This window comes from Microtus oregoni, unplaced genomic scaffold (genome assembly GCF_018167655.1).
Source record: "Microtus oregoni isolate MIOR12 unplaced genomic scaffold, Mior012 000020F_ref0000438, whole genome shotgun sequence".
Lineage (NCBI taxonomy): Eukaryota > Metazoa > Chordata > Mammalia > Rodentia > Cricetidae > Microtus > Microtus oregoni.
Genome location: NW_024543079.1, coordinates 15,299,566 through 15,317,020, shown reverse-complemented (window position 1 = coordinate 15,317,020; position 17,455 = coordinate 15,299,566). Strand labels below are relative to the sequence as shown.

Here is a 17,455-nt window from a genome sequence, read left to right as displayed (position 1 = left end):
TCAGTTCGCTGATGTGGATCCACCACAGACTCCCAAGCTGGTCCTCATCACTCCAAGACTCTCCTTCGAGCATCTCCCTCTCAACATCGTCCAGAACAATCTCTGAGATCAATGCTGAAGGCTCGCTGAGTGTCAGGTGTTGACTGGTTTGCCACAATCCCTACCTGACCCACTGCACTTCATTTTATCACTGCATTTGAGTCTGCAACCAGTTGTGACCAGATGGCTGGCCACACTACAGTGGCCACATTTGTCCATTCTCAGGTTGATAGATAAGTTTTCCAAGTCCAAGGCTCTCCAGGAACGCTTCCTGGGAAGCTTCCTCCATGAATGGAGTGGGTAGAGTGATAGTCTCTACAGAAATCCAGGATCGAGAGTGATTGGCAGCCAGAGACTAGACTTGCTGAGCTAGGAGGTGGGAGGGGGGCAGTATAGAGGATCCTTTGTTAGGCCAGGAGCTACAAAGCTGCCCCATCCCCACCATCTGGCTCCTGCTTCAGCCCAGTGATGCATGATGGGGAATATTGGGGGCGGGTGCTAGGGGCTACCCACCTGCTCTGCCTCCTGGGATAAGCCGATCCAAGACCTCCCAGACCCATCTGGTCAACACATCCCCAGGCCCTGACCACCCCTGGGACTCCTTTAGACAGACTGAAATTGGCCGGGAGTGTGGCCAGCCTGTCAGGGTCACAGGTCACCGTTAATCTGCCAGAACAAGGGAAGACAGGCAGGTGGGCAGGCAGGCAGTGTGGGCGAAGCCCTGGGAGTTCCTGCTGTCTTCCTAGTGACCACAGAGGGAGGATTTCCCCTTCTGGGAGCCAGGGAGAAGGTTATTGGACTCCAGGGAAATTGCTCATTCTCGCACCTAGCTCTTCTAGTTCCAGATGGGAAGCCTGGAAACTCTCCCTAAATATGCTCAGGGCATCACCGAAACAACACATGAGGCAGAGAAATGCTGGGGAAAATGTAAGTGCCCATCAACAGGAGCTGGGTTAATCTAAAGACCTACTTCGGGAAAACTGAACTTCTTGGACTGAGAACTGAGGTCCCCCTGTCAACTGACTCTTCTAGGGTTCTCTTGCCTGGAAAGATAAAACTATAAGCCAACAGATCACCTCACTGTTTCTCTCAAAGAGCTCTTGCAAACCAATTTCTTTGGGCAAGCAGTTTGTTCGACTCTGCCAATACCTCTTTTGCCAGCCAACCGTTTAATTTCAATCTCTCAGGAGCATCCTTTTGGAATTCTGACCTTCCTAGACATGGGCTTGCTCTCAAATTCCACCTGGCCTCAGGCTTGTAACACCCAGCCTCTTAGTCCCATCCAGTGTCTAGTCCCACCTGTCCTGTCGTCTGTGTCCACCCCCCACCGCCCCTACCCTCGGTCTGGTCCAACCTGCAGTCTGCAGTTCCAGCACTAAACTCCTCTCCTTTTCCAAGTTCCTTACCGACCTGAGCATGTGTGGAACCCTCCATCCTGTGGCTCAGTAGCTCAACATCAAACCAGCTTACAGCTGAGTCACAGTATCTCATGGTATGAAAAGCAACTTCACCAGGGTCTCGGGGGCATTCTATACAATTGCCATGTGCTAGGAGGATGTACGATTGCACCTGCCTTTCTCATTTCTTCCCTGGAAACAGTGGAAGTTTCCTCGCTCATTCCTAGGTCATATGGGAGACGAAAGAAATCTGCCCCCCCATTGGAAACAAGATCTATCTATCTATCTATCTATCTATCTATCTATCTATCTATCTGATGGAGTTTTGTTCATTCGTTTGTTTGAGACAGGGTGTTTCTACATAGCCCTGGCTGTCCTGGAACCCACTATGTAGATCAGACTGGCCTTAAACTCACAGAGACCCACCTGCCTCTGCCTCTAAAGTTCTGGGATTAAAGGTGTGGGACATCACACCTGGCAAAAAGAAAATTTATGATTTTTTTTTAAAGAATCACTTTTCACTGGACAGTGATTACAGGACACATGCCTATAATCCAGGACTTGGGAGGCAGGCAGATCTTTGTGAGTTCAAGGTCATCCTGGTCTACAGAGTGAGTTCCATGACAGTCAGAGCAGAAACTCTGTTTTGAAAAATAAATAAAATAAAATAAAGAGCCACTTCTCAGATGTTTGCTAGCCCTAAACTATTATGTCACAAACCCAGTCTCAATTGCATTTCTACCTTAAGAAAGACTGCCCAAGGCGGCTCAGCAGTTAAGATGCTCTGCTCTTGTAAAGGACCCAGGTTCTAGTACCAGTGCCCACATGTTGGATCAAAACTGTAGTTCTAGTTTCATGGGATCAGACACCTTCTCTGGGCTTCCATGGGCATCAGACACAGGCAGTACACATGCATACATTCAGACAAACACTTGTAAACAAAAACATAAGGAAAAAAAAGCCAGGAATGGTGGTATATACCTGTAATTCTGTCTATGAGAGGGACCAGCAAGAGAATCAGGAGTTTACGACCAACTTCAACTACATAGCAAATTTAAGAACAACCTGGATTGCAGGGGACTCATTTCATAAAAACAAAAAATAAGACAGGGATAGTGGCTTACATCTGTAATCCTAGACTGGGGAGGGGCCTGAAACAGGAGGATTGCTGAGATGATAGCAAGGACGGGTTACACAACTTAAAAAACAGCAACAAAACTCACTAGATCTATAGCTAGGGTGAGTTATACAACAAGATCCTGTTAAAAACAGCCACAAAATTCACTGGATCCTCTTCTTTTTTCTTTTCAGTTTTTTGAGACAGGGTTTCTCTGTGTAACAGTCCTAGCTGTCCTGGAACTAGCTCTTGTAGACCAGGCTGGACTCAAACCCACGGAGTAGATCCTCTTTCTTTCTGAGAATTCTTTGGAGCATTTTGAGGCTCTTCAGAGACTCCCTCAAGAACCTGCACTCCAGTGGGCGCTCAACAGTACAGGGTTCGCTGCTGATCCAACTCGGTGTTGTTTAGGTGGATGCTCTACCGGGCCCCACTCCTCCCATTCCAGGCCCCAATCCCGAGAAAGCTCAGCCAAGGATCAGCTCAAGACAACACCTACAGGGTATTTAAGACCTGATTGCTAACATCTAAGAAAGGTTTCGATGCAAGACCTGGAGACACCAGCTGTCTCATCCACTAATGGCATCCATGCATGGGCCTGAAACATGTTTCCTTCAGTTGAAAAGTGACAGTACAACTGTATGATTTGAAAGACCACCAACCTCCGACTCCCAAGTCGGCTGGGCCCATACCCCACTACATTGCTACTCCTAGAAGACAAAGGTGGACAATTCAAGCCAAATAGGAAAACCATCTCTGGAATTAGTCTGTTACTCATTTAGGAAAGCAATATTTTTGTCAACCTCAAGAAAAATTATTTTTAAGAATGTAAATATGGGGCTGGAGAGATGGCTCAGTGGTTAAGAGCATTGACTGTTCTTCCAGAAGACCTGAGTTCAATTCCCAGCAACCACATGGTGGCTCACAACCATCTGTAATGAGATTTGGTGCCCATTTCTGGCCTACAGGCATACATGGAGGCAGAATGTTGTATACATAATAAATAAAATAAAAAAAAAGAATGTAAATATGTAGTGAATCTTATATGGCTTATGGTAATTTTACATATTGCTTAGAATTATATAAATAATAAAAGATATCCCTGAATTACTGACCATTGGGGAAAAAAGGGCCTGATTGCTAGACTTGTCACATGATTGCTTCCCCCAACCCCAGACTACCTAGGAGTTGCTTTGCTCAGATTAAACCTGGTCTTATTAATTCAGCCTGATCTGATTTATTGCACTGGTGGGGGAACCCAATAACTGGGAATCCAATATTTATCAAGTATATCAGTGAGTTACACCACCCCTCATTCTCTTTTAATCTATTGAGACACAGTCTCAAGTAGTATAGGCCTTGTAGCCAAAGATGACTTTGAACTTCTGATCTTCCTTCCTTTATCTCCCAAGTATTAGAGCTAAAGTGTGTACCACCATGATCAAGGAGGCTTACTTTGATTTTTATATGAGTGTGCATGTGTGTGTGTGTTGGGTGTGCGTGTGCTCACAGCTACCCACAGAAGCCAGAAGGCGGTGTCAGATTGTCTGGAGCTGGAGTTGCAAGCATGTGAGCTGCTCAGAGCTGCCCATGATAGGGTTGAGAACCAAACTGGAAGAGCAACAGCGGCGCTCACGTAGTTTAGGCTGGCTTTGAACATGCTCTGTACAGCAAAAATGGCCTAGAACTTCTTCTTCTTTTTTTTTTTTTTAAGATTTATTTATTATGTATACAGTGTTCTATCTGCATGTATGCCTGCAGGCCAGAAGAGGGCACCAGATCTCACTAGGATGGTTGTGAGCCACCATATGGTTGCTGGGACTTGAACCCAGGTCCTCGGGATGAGCAGCCAGTGCTCTTAACTACTGAGCCATCTCTCCAGTCTCCCAGTTGTTAAATTTTTAAGTGTTTTTCAACAGCATGGAGAAATTAAAGCAGATGGCAGATAGACAGAAATAGCCTATATATAGACATATATATATGTGTGTGTGTGTGTGTGTGTCTGTGTGTGTGTGTGTCACAACTGCATTTCTTCCTGGCTCCTCTACTACAATGCAAGAAACTCCACTAGGGCAGAAACTTATTCTGGAATTTATTTTGTTTTTTGAGACTGTGTCTCGTGTAACTCACTAGGATAGCCTTTAACTGTTTATCCTGTCTCTCTCTACCTTGTCTTCCACCATATCCAGTTTATTTAATGCTGGGAATAGAACCCAAGCTACCTGGAAGCTTCTCTTTCCAGATCTCCAAATTACCATTACTTTCTCCAGAAAACTCTCCCTGGTGGCCAGATTTATTTGCCTCCATTGTCAAATGTTGTACAAATTCTTGTACTGTTATTCATAAGACTCTGTTCTCTCTCTCTCTCTCTCTCTCTCTCTCTCTCTTTTGATTTTTCAAGACAGGGTTTCTCTGTAGTTTTGGAGCCTGTCCTGGAACTAGCTCTTGTAGACCAGGCTGGCCTCGAGCTCACAGAGATCCTCTTGAGGATTGGGACTAAAGGCATATGTCACCAACACCAAACAGCAACTATCCCGTTTACGTTATACCTCCTGCCTAGACCAGTGCTCGGCACCCAGTAGCACAATACCATATTACACTCCTGCAATCAGAATGTAGAAAGACCTTCTAGGTTTTTTTCACGTGTCCCCTGCCGGCCCGCGGGACTCTCCTTGCAGCGGCGGCCTGAGCGCAGGGTCCGAGTGGCGGAGGCAGCGGCGCGAGTCATGGCTGGACAGGCGTTCCGAGAAAGTTTCTCCCGCTCTTTGACCGAGTCTTGGTTGAAAGGAGTGCCGCCGAAACGGTGACCAAAGGTGGCATCATGCTTCCAGAAAAGTCGCAAGGGAAAGTACTGCAAGCAACAGTAGTGGCTGTGGGATCAGGCGCGAAAGGAAAGGGTGGAGAAATTCAACCCGTCAGCGTGAAGGTTGGAGACAAAGTTCTCCTCCCAGAGTACGGAGGCACCAAAGTCGTTCTAGACGACAAGGATTATTTCTTATTTAGAGACGGTGACATTCTTGGAAAGTACGTGGACTGATCGCTGTTGAAATGGTGTCACGTGAAGCGGCCCATTCCGCCGAAGTTCTGAGCTCTTCATCATGAAAATAATTTCCGTGCCTCCTTTTATAATAAACTGATGATTCCTGCACCGATGACATCAAAAAAAAAAAAAAGAAAGAAAGAAAGAAAGAAAGAAAGACCTTCTAGGGCTAAGTGCCATCAAGGATCAGAGGATGCAAGAAGGAAGACCTTGAGGAACCAACACTTTGGGGGTTCACAACCCTCTTCTGAAGAAGGTAGCTACATAAGGGTAAACAAACTACTTTTTGTTTTAAAAGTATTTATTCTTTTACATGTATGAATGCTTGCTGCATGTATGCATGTGTACTACATGTGTGTGAACCTGGTACCCATGGAGGCCAGAAGGCACTGGATCCTCTGAAGCTGGAATTAGAGAGGGTTATGATTTGCCATGTGGGTGTTAGAAATTGAACTCAGGTCCTCTATAAGAGCAAAAATGGCTCTTATTCTTTAAATTCCTTTTATTATTATTATGTTGTTGTTGTGTTGAGAGAGAGTCTCACTATGTAACTATGGCTGTTCCAGAACTAGCTATGTAGAGCAGGCTGGCCTCGAACTCACAGAGATCCACCTGCCACTGGCATAGCTGTCTTAACTGTAATTTAACAAAGCGTGTCATCATGAAGGGCCTCCATGTCCAGGTTAAACTTCTTTTTCTGTCTTTTTTTTTTTAAATAACGTATTTATTTTTATGTGCATTGGTGTTTTGCCTGCATGTTATGTCTGTGTGAAAGTGTCAGATCTTGGAGTTACAGACAGTTGTGAGCTGTCGTGTGAGTGCTAGGAATTGAACCCCGGGTCCTCTGGAAGAACAGCCAGTGTGGTCTTAACTGCTGAGCCATCTCTCCAGCCTTTTACTCCTTTTTCTTCAACAGAGTAGCACATTAAAAAAAACAAGCTGAGCCAGCCATGGGGTTTGTGGGTCCTTGGTGTCACAGCTCTCAGGTGTACACAGGAGCCTCAGACAGCAACTGGAACTTGTCCAAGTCAAGTTCTTACACTAAAGTTTGACTTTTACTTAACTCTCCCAGGGACAGAAAGGTCTGGGGGGGGGGAGGGCTCTTCAGTACAGATGAAGCTTTAGGAAGTATGAGGGTCTCAGGTGGACAAGAAACACTTTTTTTCTCCTCCACTTCAGTGATGCTGGGAAGTCCCTTAACAGTTCAGAGCCTGGGGCTTCCCCTTTGCAAAAGGGTTATAATAAAAGACCTTGGCTCCCAAAGCGCTCATGAGGATTAACTGAGACAAGCCCTCAACTCCAGCCAGGAGGGCTCTGCATTACACACCGGATTGCTATTGTTGATAATGATTATTATTACTATGACCAGCGGGACTTTGGGAGTTGCAAAAAGAAGGGCATATGCAAATCCTCCAGGGCAAAGTCTGTTACACTGGAGACCTTCTTAAAGGCTCCTAACCGCCCCTGTTTTACACCCTCATTCCCACCCACACCCCCGCAGCCCCCACTCACAACCCGGGCCATTTCACTTAGACTTTCCCAGCATCCTTTATGCTTCTTAACCCCCCAACCCCAACACACACACACTCCCATTGCAAGATCTCGCCCCTCAAACCTCAGCAGAGACCAGAGAAAGTGCCTACGGCAGCTGGCCAGGGTCCGAGGGAAGACCCGGCGCCAAGGGAGGCAGGTTCCGGCCAGACCCCTGCCCATTGTCTCAGTCCGCCAGCCCGCCAGCCCGCCAGCCAGCTGATGTCTTGGGTCGCCGACACCAGCTGGTTAGGCCCCACACCACCTCTAAAAGGCCTCCTCCCTGGACCCTCCCTGTCTCTCGTCTTGCGCGTAGCCCAGGGAGAATCCTAGTGCGATTACAGGGTCTGGGCTTTTGTCCCTCAAATCAGTTGACTGATTTGCATTCTTTGCAATTTGCATAGCCCATTCTCTTGTGGAGGGCTTGGCTGCTGGAGAGCCCGACCAGTCCTTTGGGTTTGTTTATGCCGGTAATTCGATTTTGTAACCTGGGCTGGTTTGGAACTCCCGGTGCAACTCCTGCCTCTACCTCCAGCTATCTGTGATAATAGGACGGGTGTGCTGTCCAAATCTTGGGCCACTAGGCACATTTGGCTATTTAAACTAAAGTTAAGTTTAGTACTTTGGTGCCTCAGTTATAGGCACCAAATGCACATAGAGTACCTTATTTGCCTTTTTGTTTTTTTTTTTTTTTTATTCCAGGGTCTCAATGTAATCCAGGCTTGCTCCAGAGCTCCATCTCTAGCCTGGCAGCCACATATTAAATGCTCAATAGCCACATGTAAGGGCTGGGAGTGTAGCTGTGTAAGTGCATAGGCCCTGAATTCCATTATCACACACACACACACACACACACACACACACACACACACTAGCAATCTCAGCACTTAGGAGGCAGTGGCAAGAGGATTGTCACGTGCCTCACGTGTCGAGGCCAGAGTGCGTATTTCCAGGTCATACAGGACTACATAGCGAGACCTGTCTAAAAATAAATAAAGAAACCCAAACCTATAGGGACTCTCATACTAAGCAGTATGGGTAGCAATTACCCATTTCATAAAGTTCTGTTGGCTGAGGCTGACTCAAACCTTTTAATTCAACTAATTTCTCTTTCTCGAATAGAGATCTTCCTTCTCCAGCCCTCCTCCCTACCCCCATCAAGGTAATGACCTTGGTGAGTAGGTGTTCTTTTGTTCTCTGCAGGGCAGGCTTGCACCTGGACAGAGGGTGGAGAACAGGTGTGGAGCCGTGCCCTGGAGCACCAATGGGGTGGGCTCAATTATTGTTCTTATAAAGCAAACAACTGCACCCAACTCCGTCTTTGGCCTCAGCTGGAGCCTCCAGTGCCCGGAGGTGAGTGAGGAAGGAAGGGTTTAGGGAACTGTCGTCGTCGTCGTCGTCGTCGTCCCACCCCCCACCCCCCAATCACAGGCAGTTTAAGGTCACCCCTCCCTCTGAGATGAGCGGTTTACAGCACAGCTGACACCTGGGGAAGGTGTGCCAGATGGAATGCGCTGGAAGGAGGGGGGGGTGGGGGAGAACTGGCAATCTGCCAAGGGCTGAGGCCCAGCTGCAGCACAAGCTGCGGAAAGCAAGCGTGGGTTTCGTCTAGCCTATTTCAGGTTAGAGGCAGCCCACATCCACTGTGGCCCCACCTCACCTCTGGAGAGAAGCAAGGGCTCAGCAACCACAACAGTGATATCTTTATAGTGTGTGGCCATCTCTTGCCATCCGAAAGTGTATGTCCAAGCCTAAACCCTGCTCCTGCTAATCCCAGCTCAGCAGGTGGCTACTCCATCCTTCCAGATATTCAGGCTTCAAATCTTTTATTTTGTTTTGCTTGAGATAGGGTCTCACTATAGTTTTGGCTGGCCTTAAACATACTGTAATCCTCCTGCCTCAGTCTCCTGAGTGCTGACTGGCCATTATGCCCAGCTACCATTCTGGTGTCCCACATAAATCCTTGGCCTCCACCTTCAAAATAGATCTGAAATCCACTCACTTTTCAAATCCCAACAGCTCTACCCGGCTTTGAGCATTACTCTAGCAATATCCCGCCTTTGCCTTCTCTAGTATGCTCTCTCCCATAGGAGAGATCTCAAACTATCTGGTGGCTGCAAAACTGACTTAGAACAAAGCTAAAGTCCTTATTAAGGTGCAACAGATCCCACACTATCTCTAGTTCCCTTCCAAGTCTTTGGCCCTTTACCAGTTTCCTTTCTGTTCTATGAATGGTCCTGCCTCAGGGCCTTCAGTTCTTACTACTCTCTCCAAACTTGGAGTCTCTGTTATCTTCTTTAGGTTTCAGGTTTAAGTGCCAGCTCCTTAGAATAGACTCTCTTAGCCTAGTGGTGGTGCACACCTTTAATCCCAGAACTCAGGAAGCAGAGGCAGGTGGATCTCTGAGTTCCAGACCAGCTTGGTTTACAGAGCAAGTTCCAGGATAGTTAGGGCTAAACAGAGAAACCCTGTCTTGAAAAACAAGATGCCCCGTGGGGCAGGGATTTTGTCTAAGACTATTGTATCCCCAATGCTGAGGACAGTCTCTGGTGTCCAGTGACAGGAGGTGTGGAATGGTGGTAGAGTGTTTGCCTAGCGTTCTCAAGGCTCTGGGATACCCTAGCATAGCAAATAATGGGGGTACTTTGTGTAAATGAAAATTTTACCACATAGGGAGATTTAAAAGATTTACATAAAAGTTTTACAAGGTGGTAGAGAATTATGGAATAATATTGGTCCTTGGAAGGTTAGCAACCTTGCAACCTTTTTTGTTTGTTTTTTGAAACAGGCTTTCTTTGTGTAACCCAGGCTGGCCTGGAACTCACAGAGATCTACCTGCCTTTGTCTCTCAAATGTTGGGATTAAAGGCAGTGCCAAAATTCCCTGCCCCTCCTCTGGCAAGGCTAGCTACCTCTGACAGAATAAAAAATTTCTCTCACTTTGAGCCCATTTTACAAGGCAAGCACCCTGGGAGGTTCAGTTGTATAGACAAGGTCTGCCACACCCTGCCCTGCATAAGCGAGCCTTTTATACATTCTTTGAGGAGACTCTGAGTTTCTGGATCTTTCTCCTTTAAGAGCGGCTGAGCTGGGCAGTGGTGGCGCAGGCCTTTAATCCCAGCTCTTAGGAGGCAGAAACAGGTGAATCTCTGTGAGTTCAAGTCTAGTCTGGGACACAGAGCGAGCTCCAAAAATTACAGAGAAACCCTGTTTCGGGGTAAAAAAGAAATCTAAGAATGTCTGACACATTTGTTTAGAAGGAAGGGGGTGTTGCATGTCTCTGTGTGTATGTATGTGTGTGTTGGGGGTGTAAACCAGAGTCCTTAGGGCTGAACTGAAACTTTTTATGTTTTCTTTTGCCTCAGGCTCCAGAAACCATTCTTTGATCTTCAAGCAGGCAGCAGGGAAGCCTGTCCACCTTGCCCAGTGCCTCCTGGTCCTCTCAGCGTCATAGAGGCATGACCGGGGAAACGAAAAACTCATTAGGAGCTGGGAATGTACATTAGTTGGTAGAGAGCGTGTCTAGCACTAAGCCCTGGATTCCATCCCCAGCGTTGCAAAAACCATGGGACATGCCTGCCTGTAATTCCAGTTACTCTCAAGGAGGAGTAAGGAGGATGAATTCAAGGCCAGCCTGACCAACTTAATGAAAGCCTGTTCTTGCTTGCTTCGAGGCAGAGTCCCATGTGGTATATATAGGCATCAAACCCAACAGTATCAGAGGATGACTTCAAACTCTTGATCTTCCTGCCTGTACGCACATGTACCACCATACCTGGCAAACGCTTTTTCTTTTTGTGGTTTCAAGGATTGAACACAGGTTCTTATGCATGCTAAGCAAGCTTTCTACCACTAGACTATTTTTGCAGCCTCGAATTTGTGTAATAGTCTGGGTTTTCTTTAGTTCTTCGAACCATTGGCAAATATAGGTTTTTTTCAACCTTTATTATTATTATTATTATTTGTTTAGTCTCTCTACATAACCATGGCAGACCTAGAATTCTCTATGTTGACCAGGCTGGCCTTAAATTCACAAAGATCTGTCTGCCTCTGCCTAAAAAGTGATGGGCTTAAAGGGCAAAGATAACCACCCCTGGTCCAATCTTAATTACTGATGCTAATTTTCAGATCATATAATACACACAAGGATTATATTACAGAATGGCCAACAATGGGTTAAAGAGGCCACAGAGTTAAAAGGTGCCTTAGGAAAGACATAAGGCAGGGAGCTGAGAGATGCTAGCGGAGTTATTGCAGGTGCTTAGGTTAATATAACAACTAATGTTGCAATAGTTCCAGTATGGGCTGTTGAAGCTCTGGGGTGGTTCCAGATGCTAAACAGAGGGCGGTGGGGGGTATTTCACATTTGTAATTCCAGTATTTGAGAGGCAGAGGCAAGCGCATTAAATTCTAGGCCAGCCTGCTGGATTATAGTTACTATCTGTTTATTCAGACAGGGCTGCACTGGTAGATTCTGTTTATTCAATTTATTCTTATTTGATGTGCATTTGTGTTTTGCCTGCATATATGTCTGTGTGATGGTGTTGGATCCCTTGGAACTGGAGTTACAGACAGTTGTGAGCAACCATGTGGCTGCTGGGAATTGAACCCAGCTCCATTGGAAGAGCAGTCAGTACTCTTAACCACTGAGCCATCTCTTCAGTCCTGGTAGATTCTGTCTTAAAGTATGGGACAGGTGGTAACGTGGTGGTGCAGTTGGTGAGTGAGTTCTAAGATTACTAGGTCTCCAGAAAAGATAACTTGAGTTGGCTTTGTCAAGCAGATCATATAAGCTAAAACCCCTGGAGTACTGGGGACAGAATCAGGAAGTTATTGCTTGGAGATAGCTTGATGATGGGTAAAGTCTTAACCAATCTTAGGAGCTCCCCCCTCCCCCCATTGTATGACCCAGGAAGGAGTTGCATCATTCCTTGGTCTGGTGTGTTTGATAAGTTTTGGGGTCTGGTTTCTCTGATATAGTTCCCATATACCTTTGGGTACATATGCTTCTGATTAAATTTGATAAAGCCTATCAAATTAAGTGGTAGATAAAACAGGACCATCCTGATCTCTATTTCACATGTGGCATCACAGCTTTGCAATACCAGCACTAACGTGGCTAAGGCAGGAGGATTAAAAGTTTAAGCCTAGGGCTGGAGAGATGGTTCAGTGGTTAAAAGAGCACTGGCTGCTCTTCCAGAGGACCTGGGTTCAATTCTAGCACCCACATGTGGCTCACAACTGTCTCTAACTCCAGTTCTAGAGGACCAAAACATCAATCCACAATAAATAAATTATTTTTTAAAAAAATAGAGTTTAAGCCTAGACTGAACTACAAAATTATTCTGAAACCAGCTCCTCAGACTAATGAAACTGTCTTAAGATGAAAAATGTTTTTAAGGTGATTCATTTTCTTCGTAATCTTCTTTTTGTTTTTCGAGACAGGGTTACTCTGTGTAACAGCTCTGGCTGTCCCAGAACTCACTTTGTAGATGAGGCTGGCCTCAAAGGCACAGAGATCCACCTGCCTCTGCCTTCCGAATGGTGGGATTATAGGCGTGCGCCACCACCGACCTTTTGGAGAAAGGGTTCGTTTTTCTGAAGAGTCACACTCACAGCAAATATTTCTCAATTACATAGGTAGGCTTTGGAGTGTGAAGGAGTTGGGTGCAGTGGAACACCCCTGTAATTCTTTAGGAGACTGAAATGGAGATGGCTGTGAATTCCCGATCCTGAGCCACATGGCAAGTAGTAAGCCAGCCAGAGCTATATGGGGAAACCATGATCAAACATAATAATAATAATGACGAAAATCTGGGCCTGATAGTATGTCTACTTCAGAATTTGGGAAGTAGAGCCTAAGAGGATAAGGCATTCAAAGGCGTTCTCTTGCTAGGGTACACAGTAAGGAGTTCTAGCCCAGTGTCAGGTATAGGAAATCCCATCTCAGGACCAATCCACAAGCCAACCAACCAACCACCACTATCATAAATAAATACATAAGTAAATAAAGTGCCAGCAGTGTTCAACAAGGAACATTACTTAGAAGAAGTTACTCCACGGGTCTTTAAGTGGTTTCTCTCACTGTCAGCTGCTCTGGCCTTGAGTTTATAACTCAGCGGAAGTGGCAGGACCTGGGCAGATGGCAGGCAGCATGTATTTCTCTCTGCCTGCCCATCTTTACTCTTCTTGTCACTGAAGACAAACACTGCGGGGAGTGGGGGAAGGAAGAAGAAAAACATCCAGCTAGTGTGATCAGATCTGGAATCCCAGAATTTGGGAGGTTGACAAGGGACTTGTGAAGAGTTAGTTCCAGGCCAGTCTGGGAAACAGAGTGATAATCTTATAAAACAAACAAACAAAAACGACAAACAAACGAATGAACAAGCAATTTCCATTTCCTAGGTCTATCTGAACCTATAACTTTTTGTTTGTTTGAGACAGGGTTTCTCTGTGTATCCCTGGCTGTCCTGTGCTGTGTAGATCAGGCTGACCTCGAACTCGAACTGTCTGATTTTGCCTCCTGATTGTTGGGATGGTGTGTGTGTGTGTGTGTGTGTGTGTGTACCACTTCACCTGGCAAATGTCACTGCAGTTCACCCAGTTGGCCTTGAACTCACTCTATTGGTGAGAATAACCTTGAACCTCCTGCTTCCACTGCGCAAGTGCTGCTGCTAGACAGCTGTGGGGCACCACTTCTGACCTTGTTTTATTGAGACGGGGTTCTCACTGCGTGGCCCAGGCTGGTCTTGAATTGGCATTTCTTTTGCTTCAGTTTCTCAAGGGTTGGGATTACAGGTGTGTACCCCCCATGCCAGGCTGGCTTCATTTTTGTTATCTTCTTAAATTTTTCTTTTATGTGCACTGGTGTATTTTGCCTGCATGTACGTCTGTGTGAGGGTGTGGGGTCTCTGGAATTAGAGTTACAGACAGTTATGAGCTGCCATATGGGTGCCGGAAATTGAACCTGGGTCCTCTGAAAGAGCAGCCAGTGCTCTTAACCAGTGAATCATAGCTCTAGCCCCTTCATTTTAGTTGTAATTTCTGAATTGTAATTTTTGAAACATTGAATAATTCCTGAAATATAATTTTGAGTCTTTGAGAGACAGAATGGCAGAGTAGCTCAAAGTAACATCCTACAGTCAGAGTACTTTCTTTTTTTAATTAATTAATTAATTTGTTTGTTTGTTTATTAAAGATTTCTGCCTCCTCCCCACCACCGCCTCCCATTTCCCTCCCCCTTCCCCACTAAACTCCCCCTCCCTCATCAGCCCAAAGAGCAATCAGGGTTCCCTGCCCTGTGGGAAGTCCAAGGACCTCCATCCAGGTCTAGTAAGGTGAGCATCCAAACTGCCTAGGCTCCCCCAAAGCCAGTACGTGCAGTAGCATCAAAAACCCATTGCCATTGTTCTTGAGTTCTCAGTAGTCCTCATTGTCCACTATGTTCAGCGAGTCCGGTTTTATCCTAGGCTTTTTCAGACCCAGTCCAGCTGGCCTTGGTGAGTTCCCGATAGAACATCCCCATTGTCTCAGTGTGTGGGTGCACCCCTTGCGGTCCTGAGTTCCTTGCTCTTGCTCTCTCTCCTTCTGCTCCTGATTTGGACCTTGGGATTTGTCAGAGTACTTTCTTTGTTTACTATGAGTTTGTTTGCTTGTTTTGATTTTCTTTTTTTCTTTTTGGTTTTTGAGATGCCTTTGAAGACTGGCTAGTGGTGCCTATTTTTAATCCCATTTGGGTGGCTGAGAAAGGCAGATTGGTGAGCATTCCAGACCATCATGAACTACATGGTGTGTTCCAGGCCAGCTAGAGATACAAAACAGAACCCTTATTGGAAACAAAACAATTTATGAGGCCTGTTGGTGTTGTAACACAGCATTTGGGAGGCAGAGGCAGGAGTATGGCTTAAGGTTCAAGGATAGCCTGGTCTAGGTGAGTGAGTTCAAGCCGGTCAAACGTACATTAAGGTCTTGTTTCCACAAAGTGAAACAAGTCGAGGGTGATGCTTGCCTTCACCTTTAAATCCTAGCAGAGGCAGCAGATCTCTTGAGTTTGAGGCCAGCCTGGTCTACAGAGCAAATCCCAGGAGAGCTGGGGCTACATAGGGAAACCGTCTCGAAAAACCAAAAATAGACCAAAAAAAAAATTACAACATATATATATATATATATATATATATATATATATATATATGCCACTCTTTCCACAAACACACACAAAACCCCACAATACAGAAATCAATTATGACAGCTATTAGTTATATTAAACATTTAGATTCCTATAGCCTAAAAAGGGTTTGCTGCGAGATGGCTCAGCTGGCAAAGATGCTTGCTACAAGCCTGATGCATGAAGTTTGATCAGCTGGACCAATAGGGTGGAACGAGGGCATGCCCCCAACTTGTCCACTGACAGTCACACGCACACCTTGGAACGCATGCGCCCAAACACATACACGCACACAAACGCAATAAATCAATGTAAAAACAAACAAGCAAATAAAAGGGGGGAGAAGAACAACTTGCCACCCAATACAACCATAAAGGCATCGAGGCCTGCACCTGAAGACGCCCTCCCCCGAAGCCCCGCCCCAGAACTCCGCCCCCGCCCCCGCCCCTAAGTGGCCGCCCAGGCCACATCCGGAAGTCTGGAGCTCGGAGACGGCGATTACGTGCCGGCCGCTCACTGCGCGCGGGAGGCGGGTCTGAGGTGCAGGCCGCTCCAGGATAGGACGCAGCCTGGTGCGGAAGGGGCGGGCCGGGCCGGGAGGTGGTGCTTCGCGTGAGCGCCCTCAGGCCGGGCTTCCGCGTGCGTTGGTCGGGGCGCGGGAGTGCGCGGCGGGGGCGTGCCGGGGCCGTCCGGGGGCGGGGCGGCGCGCGGCCTAACGGCGGCGGCGGCGCTGGTGCGGGCGAGTTCGGCGGGTGCAGGTTCCGGCCTGCGCCTGCGGAGGACTCGGGCGGTGGGTCGAAGTGGGTGGCGCTCGCGGCAGGCTGCGTTCCGCGATGGTGGGTGTCCCCGGAGCAGCCGCTTTCCAGCGTAAGTGGAGCGGGAAGGCGGGAGGCTGAGGGGTGTGTGTGGAGGGGCCTGCTGCTCCATAGGCGCGAGGCTCCGCTGAGGCCCCCGGTGGGAGGCCCGCGCGGGGAAACTGAGGCCGGGAGTAGGGTGCTATATCCAAGGTCACGCGACTCTCCTGGCCTTCGCGGGCTCTCGGGACCACCCCGATGCTTCATGCGGCGCGGCGGGGCGCGGGGCTCCGGGTGCTAGCGGGACTGTGCGGAGCGGCCTTGGATCTCAGGCCTGGCGGGCGCCCTGTGGACTGGCCGCGAGAGAAGTATTGTTTTGTTTTCGCGGCATTGGGGCCGAAAGTCCGGTCCGGGGAAACCGTAGGCACGCTGGATTTGGAGCGACGTGTGGTAGATGTTGGAAGACGCGGGACTGGTGTTCCGGAGGGGCCTGTTGAGTGCAGGCTCTGGGGTCGGACAGCTTGGGTTCACATCCCGGCTTCTCCCGTGTACAGGCTGTGACCTTGGCGATCCTGGAGGAGTCTCAGTTGCTCTGTCTGAAAATTGGGTTGTGAGGAACGTTCTGTGAATTGCTGTAGTTGGGTTTAGTGAGCCCAGTAGATCGCCCTCCACACACAGTTGCACATCACAGAAGTGTGATAAACCATTCTGTGTGCACCTCGGAAAAGTCTGAAATTAGGATTTAGTTGTGTATTTTTTTTAGATGTCTTTGCCTAGTCCTACAGGGTCACCGAGTTGTGTTTTTATTCTTACCCCCGTTTTGCCCTTTCATGTATCCGATGGTTTTCTAGAATTGTAAGATCCTTGCAGGAGGGATTGTATCATTTAATAAGAACAATAAAAACTTAATTGTCATTAAAATAGCAGTAATAGTCAACATTACTTGAGCAGCAGGCGTATTGCATTCGATTCATTTAATATTTATTAAATCATCTCTTAAGTACAAAGTATCACTCTAGGCCCGGAGGATATGGCAACAAAGTAGATTCTGGATTTGAGTTTGAGAGGAGACTCACGTAAACTGTTCTGTGGATTTTCCTTTGTTGATGCTGAATGACAGCCTAAAAAGAGGTTTTTGAGGCACTTTTGGGGCAGGTGGATCACTGAGTTTGATCTACACAGCCAGTACCAGGCCAGTCAGGGCTATATAGTGAGGCCCTGTCTCAAAAAAAAAAAAAAAAAAACCATAAAAAAACCTAAGAAGTAAATGAAGACTAAAATGAGTTATTTGAGCATGTCCATTGTGCAGGAGATAAAATGAGAGGTATTGAGAACTCTATGCCCTCTCCCAGAGCCTTGTTCTTGAGCACTTAAA

The 17,455-nt window shown here is 47.0% G+C and overlaps 1 protein-coding gene and 1 pseudogene across 3 annotated transcripts in view; both read left to right on the top strand.

Moving 5' to 3' along the window:
• Positions 1–5,279: 5,279 nt before the first annotated feature.
• On the top strand, positions 5,280–5,726 carry LOC121460487 (annotated as a pseudogene).
• Positions 5,727–15,946: 10,220 nt separating this feature from the next.
• Positions 15,947–17,455, top strand: part of Cbfa2t2 (CBFA2/RUNX1 partner transcriptional co-repressor 2) — a 100,383-nt gene continuing 98,874 nt past the window's right edge. For all 3 annotated transcript variants that reach the window (XM_041670243.1, XM_041670242.1, XM_041670245.1), the window contains exon 1: positions 15,947–16,153. In XM_041670243.1, coding sequence (XP_041526177.1) covers positions 16,120–16,153 — 34 coding nt within the window. In that variant the 5' untranslated portion in view covers positions 15,947–16,119. The remainder of the gene's footprint in view (positions 16,154–17,455) is intronic.